The 17,677-nt window shown below is 33.7% G+C and overlaps 1 protein-coding gene and 1 long non-coding RNA gene across 2 annotated transcripts; both read right to left on the bottom strand.

Annotated features, from left to right (window-relative positions):
* Positions 1-931: 931 nt before the first annotated feature.
* Positions 932-1,414, bottom strand: LOC122289339 (ammonium transporter 1 member 1-like). The gene has a single exon (XM_043096320.1). It carries the CDS (start codon positions 1,412-1,414, stop codon positions 932-934), a length of 483 nt encoding a protein of 160 aa, XP_042952254.1.
* Positions 1,415-3,883: 2,469 nt separating this feature from the next.
* On the bottom strand, positions 3,884-9,567 carry LOC122290245. Its single transcript, XR_006236336.1, has 2 exons — positions 9,212-9,567; positions 3,884-4,653 (listed from the first exon to the last, which is right to left on the bottom strand). It is a non-coding gene; the product is annotated as an uncharacterized LOC122290245 (long non-coding RNA).
* Positions 9,568-17,677: the final 8,110 nt, after the last annotated feature.

Below are 17,677 nucleotides of genomic sequence, written 5' to 3'. Positions count from 1 at the left end.
TATTTTTTTAAAATTCAAATTTCAAATTTCAAATATTATGCTTTTCTGATTATTAATAACTGACAATGAGTAAATTATTTTATAAATTTGTCTCAAGTACAAGCAAGATTAGTGCTCATTGATAGGAAGGAGAATTAACTGCGCCTACCAAACCTTAAGTACGTGAAAATGTAGATTCCATGTGATAAATGTTGGGGTTAAAATTAGTGAGTATAAACTGTAAGGTTCATCAAGGAGCCATGTAAGATTAAAGGATGTGCAAAAGTGTAAAAGAAAAAACAATAAAGGAAGAATTGTTAGCTATAAGGCTTGATTGGACACAATGATAAGATATAAATAAAGCTGGAATACAAAACATAAAATAAAGAAAATGAACATGAAGAGTGGAGAGAGTCGATAGAGATTGATCGACTTCCTTGGCCTCTAGGGCCGACTTCTAGAGGAGCGAGCAAGAGAATCAATGAGTCCTTAAACTACTTTTCGTAGAGAACTTCGTGGGAGTGATTGTAGAGAGCTTTGCAAGAAATAAGAGCTTGTACTGAACTCTATTCATGGTGAATTTTACATTTAAGACTTGTGAACGTAATCCTCAATGTTGAAGTATATAAATCATTGTCTCATTTGTTTTTATAATTTATCATAAGTGAATATTCTAAACCCACCATCACACAAAAATAGAATCTTCCAACTAAATAATTTCTTTTTAAATAGGGAGTTGATGAGTTTCAACTTGATTCTTTTATTTAGAGATCAGACCTTATGTCATTTGATCTAAAAAGATCTTGATATTAGGGGTGAACAATTAAACCGTTCACATAGGCCGATCCGAAATTTCGACCCGACCCGCAGAATTTTATCTGAATCGAAACAAAATGGTTCGGAAGCGGTTAATTCCATTGCTACCCATTTTCAAACGATTCGGATCGAGTAATTACCTGTTAACCGATTCTGTGCAGATTTGTTTTTGAGAACTAGTGGCCGGATAGGATTCTCTTGCCGAAGAGAGTGGTGAGAGCTGTGGTGCAACCGGATAGGTCGTGGCCACGCTAATGCCAAACACAAGGTTTTCTGTGTTGAAAATGCTGGCCCAGCCATCAGGGGACCAAATCCCGTGGAATTCGACAGGGTAAATGAAACCAGTGAAGAAGGCGACGAACTGGGTGCCCCCGGTGATGGAGCCGCTAGTGATACCTGCAGCTGTGATAGTGAAGACCCACTGGTAGAGGAAGTTACTGTAGTCTAAGGACGACGAAGGAATTTCCTTGAGTCTGAAGAAGTGGCGGCCGATGAAGCTATTGGAGGGGGAGCCAAAGGCGAAGGCAAACCCGAACAGGTAACGCCATGGCAAAACAGTGTCAATGAACTTGTTGGAGATGGTGGAGATTTGGTTACAGATGTAGCCTGCAGTGGCCATGGCATCGGTGGTGTTTGGGCCTAATAACTGGGCTAGTTGGTCAATTGAGCAGCATGGTAACGGCGTAACGCCATAGCTCACTCAGAACGAGAGAGAGTGAGAGAGAGAGGTGATGAATCGAGAAAGACATTTTTGTGTGTGTGTGTGTACAGTGGGAAAGGAAAGACTTTTCAACTTCTCATTTCTCAATTCTAATCTTGTCCGTCCAGATCCAAGACAAAACATTTAAACGGAATAAACAAACCCGACCCGACACAATTCGGATCGAGTAATCGAGTAACGGTTGAAATATGGAATGCTTCCGTTCAGAATATCCCCATTTCAAGTCAGGTCGAAACAAATCCTTAACTGTTCGGGTCGGGTCGGCGTTCAACCCTACTTGGCATCCAACTAAACTGTTGAAGTAAAAGAAAAATGCATCAACACTAAAGTAATGCATCGCATTATTACTCCAATATGGCCCTAGAAGAAAAAAAGTTGAAAACTAAAAGGTTTGATGGGGAACATTGTTACATAGGGGATTGAAATTTTGAAGTCTGAAGTGTTAGGTATTGGGCATTTAAGTCTCATAAAGTCATGAGAATTAAATACATGTCAGTCTGAAAAACTAGACCGCCGGCCCTCCCTTTTTTATTTGTTATTGTTCTTAACACCATTTCATTCAATAATTTATTTTTGGTTTGATGTCAGTGTCAAGTGTTTGTTGCAATGTCTTGCGTACCACAGAGGAAACTTTCAAAGGCATTCGGGAAACTGCCTCTTTTTTGTTTGGATATGATATTGTGTATTGATAGATGACGTTACAGGGAGAGCGAGGTATTGCTTGCCTCGTGGCTCGTTCTACCTTTTTATGGGCCAAAGGAAGGCGCCGGTGGCGAGAGGGTTTGTCTGTCTGTTGTCGCGCCTTGAGGCTGAGAGATCATTGCTTCAGGCGCTGCTGTTGGGGGAATATGAACATTTTAAGGACCCTGGCTGTGGTCTGTTCTGTCCCCAATTTGAAATTCGCACTCCTTTAGCATTCCCACTAATTCGTCCCCAAAAAAAAATATATATATATATTTACAAAATAACGTAACTTAATGTGATATTTTAAATTTTAAAATTATTTTTTTTATAAAATAGATCATTTAAAATCACGTCAGTTTGTAAGAGTCCTACAAAAAAGCTTTTGTCCTACCCAAAAAAAAAAAAAAAAAAAACCAAATTTGGCTATATTTCATGCTGTATGGGGGGGCATAACAATAGTAAATCTGGTACAACTTTTTGCAGTGGTGTTTGCTCTTAAGCAGGGGCCGGGGGGGAATCTGAAGTTGGAAACAATATTTCTGTTGCTCTCTTTTGTCACCCTTCTCCAAAGGGATTTTGTCTTTCCAAATGCTATATTTTATGTGGCTCTGGGTTTGATGCAGGGTAGCAGAATAGATTTCGCCGTGCGGCGTGGAGCATGTCGACTTGGGCTTGAACCCCACTAATCCCTTTATATATATCTTAACATTGAGAATCCTAACTCTCAACCATTATTTATTTTTTTTCAAATCCCATAATCACATGACTCACAGTCTCACATCCCTATTTTATTGTTTCATTATTGAAATATCTATCATGTTTATCATATTCTATTTTAATTTTAAAGCAATGCAATGCTAATAATCAATGAAATTTGAAGAAATCCTCCTCCATATAGTAGAAATTTAAAAAGATTCTAAGAACAATTGATAGTTTTCAGAGATGGGTGTGGAATCTGGTTGGGGTTGACAGGTCCACATGGGCATGTGATGATGGAAATTGGAAGGTGGTATGTAAGACATGCAATGGGCTAGGGGCTAGGGGCTAGACCAAACAGGATATGTACTCCACATCGGTAAATATGGGATATGTATTCCACATCCAATAGGGGAATTTGGAACCAATTCCTAGCCACCTAAGAGGGGAGCCAAGACCACACTCTCTCGCTAGTGGAGAGAGATGCGGCTCCAGTGCATAATAACTAGTAAGAAAAATGTAAAATGTATTTAGAAAAAAATTTACAAAAAATTTACTTTTTCACAGGTTAATTATTGATATATTGAAAATAGTAAAATTTGAAATTCAAAATTTGAATTTAAAAAAAAAAATAATAATAATAATAGAATGAGTCTTGTAAATAAAATTATAAAAAAGAATACTACACATCATCTCACACCACACTTTATATATTAAAATATTATTTTTTATTTTTTTATTTTTTATTTCATTTTATTCTTATTAAACTAATTGAATTATTCTATTTATCATCCACACACTACATATTTATTATAGAAAAAATGAAAAAAAATTAAAATAAGTGTAGTGTCTGAAGTGTGAGGATGACAAGAAGAATTTTCCAATTACAAATACATATAATACTACTCAACTAGAAATTTCAATGCATAATACTTACTAGAATTGTTCTATTCTCGAATCGAGTTAGGGTGTAGAGCACACATCTTATATGGCATAATTTGATTTGAAAAAAACAAATGTTCAATAGATGTTACAGAGAAGATTTTATGTATCTATCTCTTCTGTTCTAAACATAAGGCTCAGACAAATTCTAGAGGATTTGAATCCGAATAAACATCTTCCACATGAATCTCATACATCTCTGTGTATTTTTGTTCTTAGGAAAAATAAAAAGAAATTCCAGATAAAGGAAAATGGAATTACAGAATGTCTGAAATTGGCATCACAAGAAATCCCATTTTGCCTGCACTCTACAAGGTACAACCATGAATGCAGTAAAATCCTCCTTTTTTGTTTCGCATCACCATGCTCATGTCAATAGAGTATGGTTCACACACACAATCTAAATTTGAATGCAAAAACCAAACTTTCCAAAGAACAGACCGACGTCCCAAAACACAGAATCTATTCGATTGAAGGCCCTGATTTGAAGCTGAAGCCTAGATCCTCAAGGACAACAACTCCTTAGCATTTTCTACTATGATAATGATGTATGCATATAGTCTGCATACATGACGTTCAAGAACCATTTTTCTCCCCTCCTGCACTAAGATTCTCTCTCTTTTATAGCTCTTTCCTTTTTTCTATGTGCCCTGAAAATTCTTCCCAAGGTCCCAACACATCATTCAAATGTCAAACTTCAGGATTCAAAGAACAAATGCCATCATTTTCAACAGCATCATTTTCTAAAACAAATATCTGGCTCAAAGATTCTGCACAATTTCTTCCAGCATATTATCAAAAAAATCTCACATGACCTGGCATAAGAAAACAACAAAGTGAAACAAAGGGAGACACTAGTTAGGTTCAGGGTAAGGTTTGTACAGATACTGGGATATAAATCAACTAATCCATCTATTCAGATTGCTAAAGGAACTTTTGGTTAAAATTTGTAATCCATGAAACATTTCCAAAAGATCAAACATGCCAGCAGTACAATCAAACCACAAATCCAACCATCGGCAGTTTTTCCCTATTTGTTTAGCAATAAGGAAAGACTGCTTTCATTGGCGGGCCCGAAAGAGGCCGAGGATGCATAGAGACCTATTAAATTTGAGATGGTATCTATATTCCCTGCAGAACTTATATACCATAACTGGCATCCCAGAGTCGTCTCCTAAAGAGTTTTTTTCTTCCTTTTTTAACAGGAATCAAGGATTGTCTACTAACATCATGGTTCGGGGGAAAGAACTACCAGCACAATTATCATGAAAAGAAAGAAAAAGTTGGGTTGACAAGTTGAATCCAAAAAGGAACTTAGGTAAGAAGACAGAAAAAGGTATTGACAATTTAAGCAAGAGTTCTGCGTGATGATTAGGCAAATTTGACTAAAAAGGCTTTTTCCCACTTGATATTGATAGAATGGGGAAAAGAGGTCCGACATGGTTCCCTTTGTCATGAAGAACGTAATTAAAATGAAAGGACATGTCATATTGAAATTGTTGTTGCCTCTGTAGTTTTCTAAAGCAGAAATTCAGCAAAATTCTTAGGGCAGAGGTTTGGTATTTGATGAGAGATAAGTTGTGCCCATCAAATCTCCGATTTTTCCTAGATAAGGAACATTACTCCCCACAGGAGGTTTTTTCCTAGATAAGGAACATTACTCCCCACAGGAGCACGACAAGTTCGTATATGAACAGTGGCTCATAAAAAAAAGTTAGGATATGAACTGAGGGGACGTGTGTTCATCAATACAAAAAGAAAAGAAAACTGGAACAATCTTGTTTAAATATGCTGAGAAGTTAAAGCAACTTGTAAAATCATTGGCTGTTTAAGGATATTTCAGTGAAAAGGTAAAAAGAAGTATCCATGCATGCATGCATCGTACACACAGACAGTTAAGACGAAGACTTTAAATAAGGAATGATTCATGCTTTAGTAGGAAAATATCATAAAGCAAGTTAAGTAGAAACATCATAGGAATCCCTAGGCCTAGTAGGCAGCATATAACACTGCCTCGGATGGATAAGATTGATGCAAAAGTTCAAAAAGCAGTTCCAATTGTTGAAATATAGAATAAACCTTCTGTACAAGGAATTATCAAGACATTCAAGCTACATCATATGATTCACCAAAAGACGATATGCAAACCAATTGATCTAAATCTTACCTAAAGCATAAACAAAAGATCTGCAATTCTGCAACCTACACCATTGTCTCTGCAATAATTGATAGGAAGTGTAGTCGCTTTTAAGATCTACCCATCCAAACCATACCAAGTAGGTTGTCTAACATTTCTTATCCTCAGGAAATCAATCGCAAAACCTATGGACTTCCAGACTCTGTTCATGAAGGAAAAAATATAGAGCAAACTACAACAAACCCCCTCAAAATACCACTCATTTTGCAATATGATCACAAACTACCAACGACGTCACTTTAACCCCCTCCAACTACCACTTTTTTTAACCCCCCCCCCCCCCCCCCCCCCCCCTCTCTTCTCTCTAAGATCGAACCATAAAGATTTTGATGTGCTGCTTATTGTTGTTTTTCCATGTTAACAGTTAGATCTTAAAGAAGGGTAAACTGCAACTTAGGTTGTGTATTAGGGGGTCGAGTGATAACTTTGGTAGTTTAGTGGTCATATTGCAAAAATAGTGATAGTAGAGAGTGATGTGTAATCTTTCCTAAAATATAATTGTTCATCTTGCAGGGTAATAATAAGAAGCTCATAATTGGAGAGAAATATCTTCTATCAAGCTACATACCCAATCGGAAACAGTTAGGGCCAAACATATGAGTTGAAGCCGCATTCAAAGTTTCAATAGAACAAGTCTCGAGATAGAAACCACGATCTGAAAATCCGTACCAACCTAGACCAGGCATCCCATGGATTGTGGGGATAAGGGGCAAAAAAGGGTTCATACGTGTATATAATGAGAATGAGAAAAGGAACATATAAGATACATAATTTAGCCGCAACAATGGTTAGGACAATGAAGCACATAGCCTTAACAACTTAAAGCTATATAGAGGACAAATATCCTGCTCAAGCACTAAGAAGGAAGGTTCTTCATTTTTTATAAGAAGGTTCTTCATCCCAGAGTGTTAGCATATAAATTAAATTATTAAATATACCTCTACTCATCAACTTAAGTTCTGCTTGGCCACTGAGATTTGTCATATAAGAATTTTGAGTTTTAAGATTAAATATTAAAATATTATATTTTAATATTATCATTATTTTGGGATTTGAAAAAGTAGGAAAAAAGTTAAATTGTTTATTATATTTTATATAAAAATTGAGAAAAGTTGTAATGATGAGATGAGAATTTTATATTTGAGATGAAAATTTTTTGTGGCCAAACCGTACCTTAAACTTTTGGGACAAGTGAGTTTAACTGTAACACAATGTATTTAAGAATTGGTGAGAAGGTACTGGCCTTATGCCTGCCACGTCTTAGTTTTATATTTTCTCAGTGGATTATTGTTTTTAGTGGTAAACAAAATTTTATTGATCAAAAGAGTAGGCAAAAGCCCAAGTATATGGGAAATATACAAGAGCAACACCTAAGAGTGCTAATTCAGTGGATTAATTACGGATAGATTAACTTAGTATACAAAAAGTGTCTGCAAAGGGCACAAGCTAATCTAAAAACACTTTTTTATTATTATTATATGACAAAAATAAAAGAGTAGCTTTAATGAGGGTTAGAAGGCGTGACAACTGAGTATTGCATACAAAAAAGTGTCTGCAAAGTGCACAAGCTAATCTAAAAACACTTTTTTTTTTTATCATTATATGACAAAAATAAAAGAGTAGCTTTAATGAGGGTTAGAAGGCGTGACAACTGAGTATTTCCATGGGGTATAGCAGTTTGGTAGCTCTCAAGGCTCATAATCTCGAGGTTACGGATTCAAAAAGGAAAGATGAATTGCATTCCAAACCGACTTTGGGGAAATAAACATTTTCCTCAGAAGATAACACCAGCATCTGGATGGGAATTTAAACTTCTTCCCTCAAAGAACTTGGTAAAAAAATATGTTTCCATATCATCTTGAGTAGCATCATGATGTGAAAAACTGCGTTTCAAAGAAAATACTCACTCCAAATTAACAAAAATACATAACCATATGGTGAATACAAAAGGAACTAAAAGGAAAGGATCCTACATATAAAGCAGAGGTCAAGAGCACCAGTTTAACAGAAGAAAAAAAATGTATATAACAAAAAAAAACACAGAAATATATCAAGAACCAATAATTGAAGGAAAGAAACCTTTTTGTACATTAAAGCCGGAAATTTTCAGAAGATCAATGGAACTTAAGAAAACACAAGCACTGTATAATGTAATCTGTGAATTTTTTTCTAAAAAAAAAACTAGTATTTAAATCATGCGGGAAAAATTAAATTGAGAAGATGCACAAGTTAGATGCGGACACGAGCCTAGTCAATGACCAAAATTAACAAAAAGGAAAGAATACTTTGTGTAAAAACATATTTTGATGTCATTGGTATAGCAAGAAAAGAACATAACAGTTAAAATTCACATAGGAAGACGAGCAAAAATATAAGTAAAACATTTTCTGTCCACTACATGTGGGAAAGTGGAGAGAGATGTAAAGTTTTGGCGCAAAAAAAAATAAAGAGTGCGCAAGGGGTATGCAAACGAGGTTTTAGCTACTTAAAATATATTCAGGAGTACAAGATAAGCATCTGTCAGAGACTATACGTAGTGATCCACCTGATATTTTGATAATTTCAGCATGGAATATATCAGATGGATAAAAGAGTGGTCATCCATGCTTCCAAAATTCTCATTTCAAAAAACAACTATCCTTGTTTGAAAACATTAAAATATATCAAAGGTACAAATAAAATGAACAGAAAATACTTTCTTTTCTTTTATTATCTCTCTTTTCTATTTATGAATATGAAGATTCCATTTTTTGTATGAATCAGCTCCTTGTTTTGTAAGGTTAAATCCAATCAACAAATGTAAGACTGGAGCGTCGACAAACGGAGCTCTCATCCAAAATTCGGTATCCAAATGGATCTGCCTGCACCAATGTCTTCTTATTTCCCTCTTTCCATTAATACAAGTACAAGCGCAATAATATCAGAATCAACAAAAGTCTCCACCTTAAACACCGAATCTATAATGAATTAATTGAAAATACCGCAGGAATGATCAAATTATAAGACCCATAAGAATATGATATAATGGATAAAAAAGTTAAGAAACCACTTGAGCTTTTACCAAATCAAAAAATTTTATTTATAGTAACTAAAAGCTCCTAGCTATATGAAGGCTTCGGATCTGAACGATTGTAATTCTCGGGAAAATGCATACTACTAAATATAGGAATCCGGACCTGAGATCTGACCACGACCCACCGAGAAACGCGAGATCCATGCAACCGCTGCTTCACCGCGGTCTCCGATTCAGTTGATGCAAGGCGGGATCCAATTCGCCCATTTCCCTCCACAACCATAACCAACCAATCTCAATACGCTACCAAGCGCAGAAACAATGGTATTCCGATATGTGTATGCATATATTAAGGGCAAGCGAAGCAGTTCCCGACCTGCACCAAGCGAATTAGAGACCGCCGGTAACTAAACCAAGCTCGCCTCACGCCGCAGACAGAGAGAGAGAGAGAGATAGAGAGACGGTATAAGTGTGAAAATAGACTTACAGCTAAGAGCCTAAGACTTTTTAAAGCTACTACTATAGGGAGGAGTGAATTGGGCATGAGATTTCGAGGGGTTATTTATATTTGTAACGGACGAACCTTACGATGACACGTGTACGGCGTGGAACAGGTGGTTTTCTCTTCTTTTTCCTTCGAGGAATATGAAATATGTGAGCTATGTGATTACGAAATCGGAAACGGATTTAGGCAATAATTACGAACCGTGCCGTTTCGAGTTTCTCATGACTCATATACAGTAACCACACGTGCGAATGTACTAGGAGTACAACGTGGCCTGAACTTTTTTATTTATTTTAATTTTCGGTGGTACACCGTCACCGTGATCGAACTCGCAAGTCATGCTACTTGCCTTGGATCGCTATTGTATTTTAATCTTGACTTGAATTGAGGTGAATTAAATTTTTTTATAAATAATAATTAATTAAAATGATATAATGAGTTTTATATAATTTATTTAAAATATATTTATATGTATTTAAATATTAAAATAAGTTTATATATATTTATAAAAAATAGTTATATATCTCACATATAAAAAGGTATTGAGTTGAACAAAATCGTGAGTCTTATGTGTAAAGAGATTTTAAATTTAATGATTTGAAAATTTAATATTTAAATATTAAATTTAATTTAAAATTAGACTGGACTTTTTATTCAAATTTCAAAGAATTGAAACGGAGCCTAAAATTTAGATAATATGTAACTTATTATTTTAAATTAATTATTCAAAATTTGAAATTTAAATTAGATTGGTCATCTCATTTTTCACAATAATAAATCTATTTTTATTTTTTATTTTTTCTATTTATTTTTCATCTTGCTTTTAATATGAATTCTTAAAATTAATAATTGATATTTAAGGAATGAGAAGAGAATAATTCATTTAAATTTTACACTGTCAACAAAGATGTCGATAACTAAAAGTAATTATGGGTACTCGTCGTCATTAAAAATATGGTGTGTATCCATATTTTTATCAATCTCAATGGTTTAATATAAGAAAAAGAAGATTTAAAGAATAATTAGGAAAATTTCAGGACTCAAAGAGGGAAAAAAAATAAGAAAAATTATATTCTCAAACAGGGGTGTAAAATATGTGAAATTCTAAACAACAATCTATATTTTTTATACTAGTTAAAAATGTGATTTTACTCTTTTACCTTCTTTTATTTTATACTTAAAAATTTTTAATGTATTGAGTGTAAATCTGCTGTGTAACATGCCTCGTAAAGTATATATATAATATAGTATGGTGTCCTAAAAAAATTTCCTCCATTTAAGTAAAAAATAATAACTAAAATATTGGAGAGTATTCCTCTTTGCCTTTAGCCTTGACTTCAATGTAATTTACGTATTTACCCACTAAAGATTGAAGGAAAAAAATAGGAACTTAACACCTCATTGATTAGTCATTTAATAATATTTAATAACTGGAATAAAATTAAAACAAATAATTTTCATTGACTCGGTCAAGTATAGCATGAAATTCATTGCTACTTATTAACATGATTTAAAAAATGATATTTATAATTATAGAATTTGTAAATATTATATATTTATTTTTTTTAAAAATAAATAAATAAATAATTTACATTAAAAAAATTAATTTTTAATAATAAAATCCACTCTTTAAAAAAAATGTATTTGAAGACCGACATTATCTCTTAAAAAAAAGAAGAAGAAAAAAGAGTTAAAAAGCCCAACAAGCAAAAACTGGTCGGTATAGGTCATCCATGATGAAACACGTAGTATAAAGAAGCTCACTTTGGGCCGACCACTCTTTACAGCACATAATAAGCCAATCCTTGGCCCACCCAAAAATAAAAATAAATATAAAAAGAAAAAAAATAGTTTTTTGCTCTTATATTTTAGAGAAGCTGATGATATACTTACTACCTTCTTATTATCTCTTTAGGCATTTACTACTCTAATGTATTTGAAGTTTTCACTTCTTTTTAATTATTTACTTTTAAGTATTTTTTTAACATCCTTAATCATTAAAAAATAAATAAATAAATATATAATTTTACTAATAATTACTTCCTTAACTATAAAGTAAAAAAAAATTAAATAATACTACATATAATCGTAGAGTATATAAATATCGTGTAGTCGTTTTGAAAAAAAATAGAGTTAATTATTAAAAAATTAGTTTCTTTTTACGTGAATCATGTAACCATCATTTTAGGTAAAGTTAGGAAGAAATGCCATGTATCAGGCCAATTTTAAAGTTAAGAGAGGGAAAAACTTAGTCAAGTGTCGGCTAAGTTTATTACTTTAAATTCTTAATGGTCCTTTCGGCCAAAAAAAAAGGTTAAAAAAATAATAAACAAATAGATGGTATGGCTCTTGTATTCTATTTTATTCACTATTATTGAAATTTCTTAAACTTTACATTAGTTTTTTTTTTTTTTACAATATTAAAATTTTAATTTAAAAGGGAAGATCATAGAGATATAATATGTGCATTTGTTGAATAATTTCGTATGTTTTAATAATTTGTCTTCTAGAAAATACCAAACAAATGTTTCTATATTCTTTTATTTATGATTTTATGTGTTTCTTTTTTAATTTTGTACACACCAAGTTGGAATTATGTGTTTTAAAAATGATTTTTTTTTTCAAAATTTATTTGTAAGCTTTTTTTTTTTTTTTTTTTTTAGATTTGATTTTTTCCCTTGTGGATTAGTATTTCTTTCTTTTAAGATGATTGGAAAGGGGCCGCAAACTTGACATAAATTCAGCAGATTGAAATATTATAATAATTGATAAATGATTTGTATCATTCTTAAATACACAAATACCATATATGCCCTTGTAAAAAAGTGAACTAAAAAAAATGAGTTTTGCTATATATAAGCACAGTCGCGTATTAATCTGTGTACCAATACTGATTCATTCATACTTAAAATTTAAATTAACACTATTTTCAATAAAATTTACTTTTTGATCAATCACATCACATTAGTGTACAGATTAGTGCACGATTGTGCTTGCAACTATATTTTTCCAAAAAAAAATATATAAAAAGCTATTCTTTAATAGTAGAAACTACTTTTTTACAATGAGTTTATATAAAACTTGTTTAATTAAGATTTGTAACTAGTATTGATTGATCGACTCATGAGGCCCATGAGCCAAGAGAACTCATCAAGTGGCATATGCTCTCGACAAGGAAGTTGAAATTATTGCTTTGAAGAGAGAAGCGCTAGCTGTCATTTGTAGAAGGATGTTGTTATTTAAGTTTGGTTTGATACAAAGATAAGATACGAAATTCTTATCCCAATTTCTTATCTCAGATAAGACCATATTATCAAATGGTCATTTTACACAACTCAAGTTAAGAATTTTTTATCTTTAAACTGTAGCTTGATGGGAAGCTACTTGACAGGAACACAAGTGAAATAACCTCGAGATTGTCCTTTCATTTTCCTCAGCAAAAAATGGTTTTATCCCCGAGTCACACCTTTTGTTTTCCTCAGCAAAAAATGGTCACGATGCACCCCAAATTTGTTTCCAATCTATACACATATAGAGGTTGAAGGTGACGAAATCGAGGCCGCAAGTTTTGTTAAAGAGAAATACTTTTTGCAGTCGGGAAATACAGTCGGCGTACAGTCGTGGAGAAAAAAATGAATTAATACGAGACCTACATAAAAAAAAATTATTTTTATAACTTTTTTTAAAAATAATTTTTTTTTATTCATGTAGGTCCCCCTGAATATAAAATAATTTTTTTATAATTTTTTTTATTCATTCCGTACAGCCGACTGCATTTGCCGACTGTATCTAGCAAAGCCCGGTGAGGTCTTCGCTTTTTACAAAATCCCTTCTCCATCTCGCAAGAACTCACAGCGATTCCCCTTAAATCTACGGGCCGTGCGAATATTTGCACGGAGAGGCAGAGTTCCAGACTCCTTCTCCTCGAGCTTGAGTGGAATCTCAAATAAATGTTGTTTTGGTCAGCCTTGAGGGTGAGTGATCTAACCTCTATGCACATAGTAGCGTCGCGTGAAGTCTCTGTATGATTTTGGGCCGATTTCGGTTGTTGTAAAATTCCAAATGGTGTATAAAAGCCATCACCCCAAACTAAGGAGAGAAACTGCCATGAACTCCATCAAGCGAGACACTGGTTCTTACAAATTCGCCTGCTGTCGCCGTCAAATTCGCAGGCGAATTTGGACCACCACAGGTCTTAAGACTCAATCCTACCAGGTAACCTTCTTGGCCCCTGTTACTCGATCTCCATTTTTTATGATTTTTGCTCAAATTTGGTTGGCTTAATATTATTATTCCACATATATTTTTCAAAATGACAACACGCCTTTCTTGAATTTTCTTCTTGTTTCTTCTCTCTCTCTCTCACACACACACACACATAATTATGTTGATCGTTGTCATAACAAAATGATTTCAAAAGCTAAACGCATTTGTGTAACAAAGGATGTCTATATTTGGAAGAGACTCCACGAAGGAAGGCATCAGTTAAGCCCAAGGCGATATATGTGTGTGTGTGTGATATAGTTAGAAAGTGGTATTGCTAGATACATCTAGTGTATACACGTGTATAAATTAATTATGTGAATTTTAAACTGTACTTATAGATTGATATAGAGAATATGAAATGAACCTATGATCTCCCAGTATCTGTAGTTCTCTATGAACTTTGTCCAAACTTGATAACTTCAAAACCCTCTCCGCCACCACTAGACCCTGTTTCATAGTTCAAACTAACAACAAAAATCACACCTTGAACTTATTAACAAGCTTATGGGATGGCCGTAAAAAGTACATGATATTTTAAAATATGAAAGAAAGAAAGGAATAGGTAAACAGTCTTAAAACTACAAGATGCCACAAAAATATAGAATCATGTGATAATTGATCTGGATTCAACCATTAACATAGGAAATGAAACTCGGGGCATGGTTTACTGTATATAAAAAAATTATTAAAAATTGTTTTAAGAGGAAAAATAGTTTCTGAAAGCACATGTGTACCTCGTTTTGAAAACATTTATGCTTTATTTTCTTTTCTTTTCTTTCTTTTTGATGAATTTAGAAATAGGAACCAAGCAAGCCCTAGCATACTTTTGGTGGCTCCAACAATTGCGTCCTTAGCTTGGCTATCTTCACTTTGAGTTGGCCAAGATGAGAGTCTGCATATAGAATTGAACAAAATACATTTTACCCACTGACTAAAAAAATATTACTAAGAATCTCAGTAAAGGTATGCATATTTAAAGAAAAAATTATATCAAAGACTGTAATTTGGACAATAATAATAAAACAAAATGAAATTGAGAAAGACAAAAGGATAATAAAACATTATCGTTTTTGTTCACCTGTCGTTTCTCTCCTTTTCTATATGGGCAATGACTACAATTTTTACATAAACTATATGTTCTACAATTGGTCATTTTGTTAACTTGTCACGTTTTCGAAAAGCAAGTGTCTCCAGCGTACTCATGACCAAAAATAAATAAATACATAAATTTAATAAACAGAAATTGAAAATTTTCCTCAGAAAACTCTTGATTTCATATGACATGCATTTGGTGTTTCGACGAGGAAGCATCCTTTTCAAGTCTTGTTTTTTTATTTTTCAAAGTGCAGATTTTTCTAAAACCAGAATTTTTGCTGGAAGGAACAAAAAATGAGAAGAGAACAGAAGTCAGATGAATTCATAAGTACAAAACAAAGTGCATATTGAAGTTTGAACTCAAGAACAAAACATAGCTTAGAAAAATATGAATCAAACAACATAATGAGACACAAACTTATAACACAGAGAGAGAGAGAGAGAGAGAGAGAGAGAGAGAGAGAGAGAGAGAGAGAGAGAGAGAGAGAGAGAGAGAGAGAGAGAGAGAGAGAGAGAGAGAGAGAGAACTTGGCGGTAAAGCAAAGAAAAATGGGAAGCAATGGATGTTGGATTTGGATATAGCAGAAGGGGAGGGCAGGACCTCAAGAAGGAAACTACTGAGGAAGTTTCCAACTCCTAGAGTAGTCATGGCATAGGATGTCCCCAGACTTCATACCTTCATATGGTCCCCATGACAACACCTAGAGTAGTCATGACATACAAACCATTTTGAAAAATATTGTTGGTTTCAGTTTTGGGACGCATATATAATATCCTCATAAGTTGTAGTAGTAGTAGGACATCAGTACTGATCTTTAATTAGGAGGCCATAACTTTTTGGCGCTTGATAGTTTTCTAAGCAATGACATAGTTCTTCCAGTACTTAGTGAAGATAAACTTGGATTTTGAAATTTTAAGAATAAAAGGAACTGACGTTTGAGAGTAACTACCATGTTAACTCCGGGTTCTTCAAGAACTCCATGAGAAGCTGAAGCAAGACCCTGTAAGTCCGTTGGTCTTCAAGTCATTTTTCAATTTAAATAAGGGAACAAGATTTTTTTAAAAAAAAATTACAATAGTATAGTCCATTCAATTTTATTCTCTGAAACATAATTTTCAGGGTCAATGCATTATGTACAAAGAGTCATTCTTTCCAAGTAAATAGACATTCATTTGCTGACAAAAGGTAAATATTTATTAAACAATGCCTGATAGAACTGCTAGGACATTGCTTGTCGTTGATAGTTTTAAGATTTACACGATCTACACATGTAAATACTCCAGAATATTTTAGCATATGTTCACTCTCGAAAGTTAGCTAAACAAAAATGTTTCAAAGATCATCACCTTCCCAAGTTCAAATTAATCCAAAAACTTATATGCAGAGAAGTTAACAAATAATTTTGTTTGTTGTCAATTGGGAGGGCATGGAAAAATAGCAACATTGAGGGCATGGAAAAATAGCAACATTTAAGGCTGGAACTTGGAAGCCTTTCATATAGGCATATAAAGATAAATTTTATTCATGTTAGTCAGGAACAAACTCAGGATGTATTTTTGTTTTTAATGCCCAAATTGATTTTGTTCATTTATTAGAATTACATGAATATAAGTAAGATTTGAACTATGTCGCCTAATATACATTATAGTATAATTTTAATTTTATATGTTTTTTTTTTAGTTGCTAACTTATTACATGGTTTTATGTTGTGTAGCCTTACTACTTGCACTCATCATCATCGTCATCATCTCGACAGGTAACATTTTTTCATTTATTACGTACAACTTGTTTTTCATACTAAAATAATAGGAATCTTCTTTTCCTGCCTATGTAGCCAACCATAAATGACTGAGAAATTATAAAACATGATTTCTTATATTTAACCTATAAGCATGTTATCTACCATATCTAAAATGAACATAGCTAAGACACATTTATGCCGTATATGGGTCATTCTATTGAAATGCATGGGGACTCGGTTTATTTTTTAACATCTGATAGCGCCACATGGATGACCTGAATGAAGTGATATGTGATCAGTTGTTGTGGGATGATGGGATGGAGGATGTCCTGATTAATTTCTTATACAAAGTGCCATTACATATAGACTGAGGGGTGGGAAGATCGCCCACAACGACTATGTTCAGCTTGCTCAATGATTGTCAGGCTATGAGACGAAGACGTTTAACTCTGAGCAAGTCAAAAGAAAAATTGCACACTTGAAAAGAAGGCAAAGAGAATTCACAAATCTGATGAAGCAAACATGGTTGGGATGGGATCTAGATAGGAAAGGCTTCAGTGGCAAGCGATGAATACTAGGCAAACATAATCAGGGTACAGATCATAAAAATTATATTCCCTAAAACTTCAATTTTTTTGGAACTTACATTGAGTAAATAATTATTAATATATATATTTTTTTATTGTTAGGTGAGAAACTCATTCAAGCATTTTAAGACTAATGGATGTCCAAGGTATGAAAAGATATGTGCTATCTTTGGTTGTTCTATTGCGATGGGCACACTTCATCAGGCATCAACTGACCCGACCCCAACTAATGAGGATGAGGACCTACTTGATGAGAAGCTACGAAATCAAGGAGGACCATCCCCAGATGATGAAGGGGGCTCATCACCATCTTCTCTCATGTACGGATCCACGCACTCAAGGAGACACTTCTCCGCCTCATACAGTAGTGAATCTTGCCGACGCTAGAGGGCTGGGTCTTCCCAATCTATTGCCATGAATGAGCAAGACCTTAG

The sequence above is a fragment of the Carya illinoinensis genome, chromosome 12 (assembly GCF_018687715.1).
Source record: "Carya illinoinensis cultivar Pawnee chromosome 12, C.illinoinensisPawnee_v1, whole genome shotgun sequence".
NCBI lineage: Eukaryota > Viridiplantae > Streptophyta > Magnoliopsida > Fagales > Juglandaceae > Carya > Carya illinoinensis.
Note: the sequence above shows the minus strand (reverse complement) of the source record. Positions and strands in the feature narration are given on the sequence as shown.

Excerpts from the sequence above, each read along its gene's own strand:
- LOC122289339 (XM_043096320.1), bottom strand. The coding sequence starts at position 1,414 with ATGGCCACTGCAGGCTACATCTGTAACCAAATCTCCACCATCTCCAAC.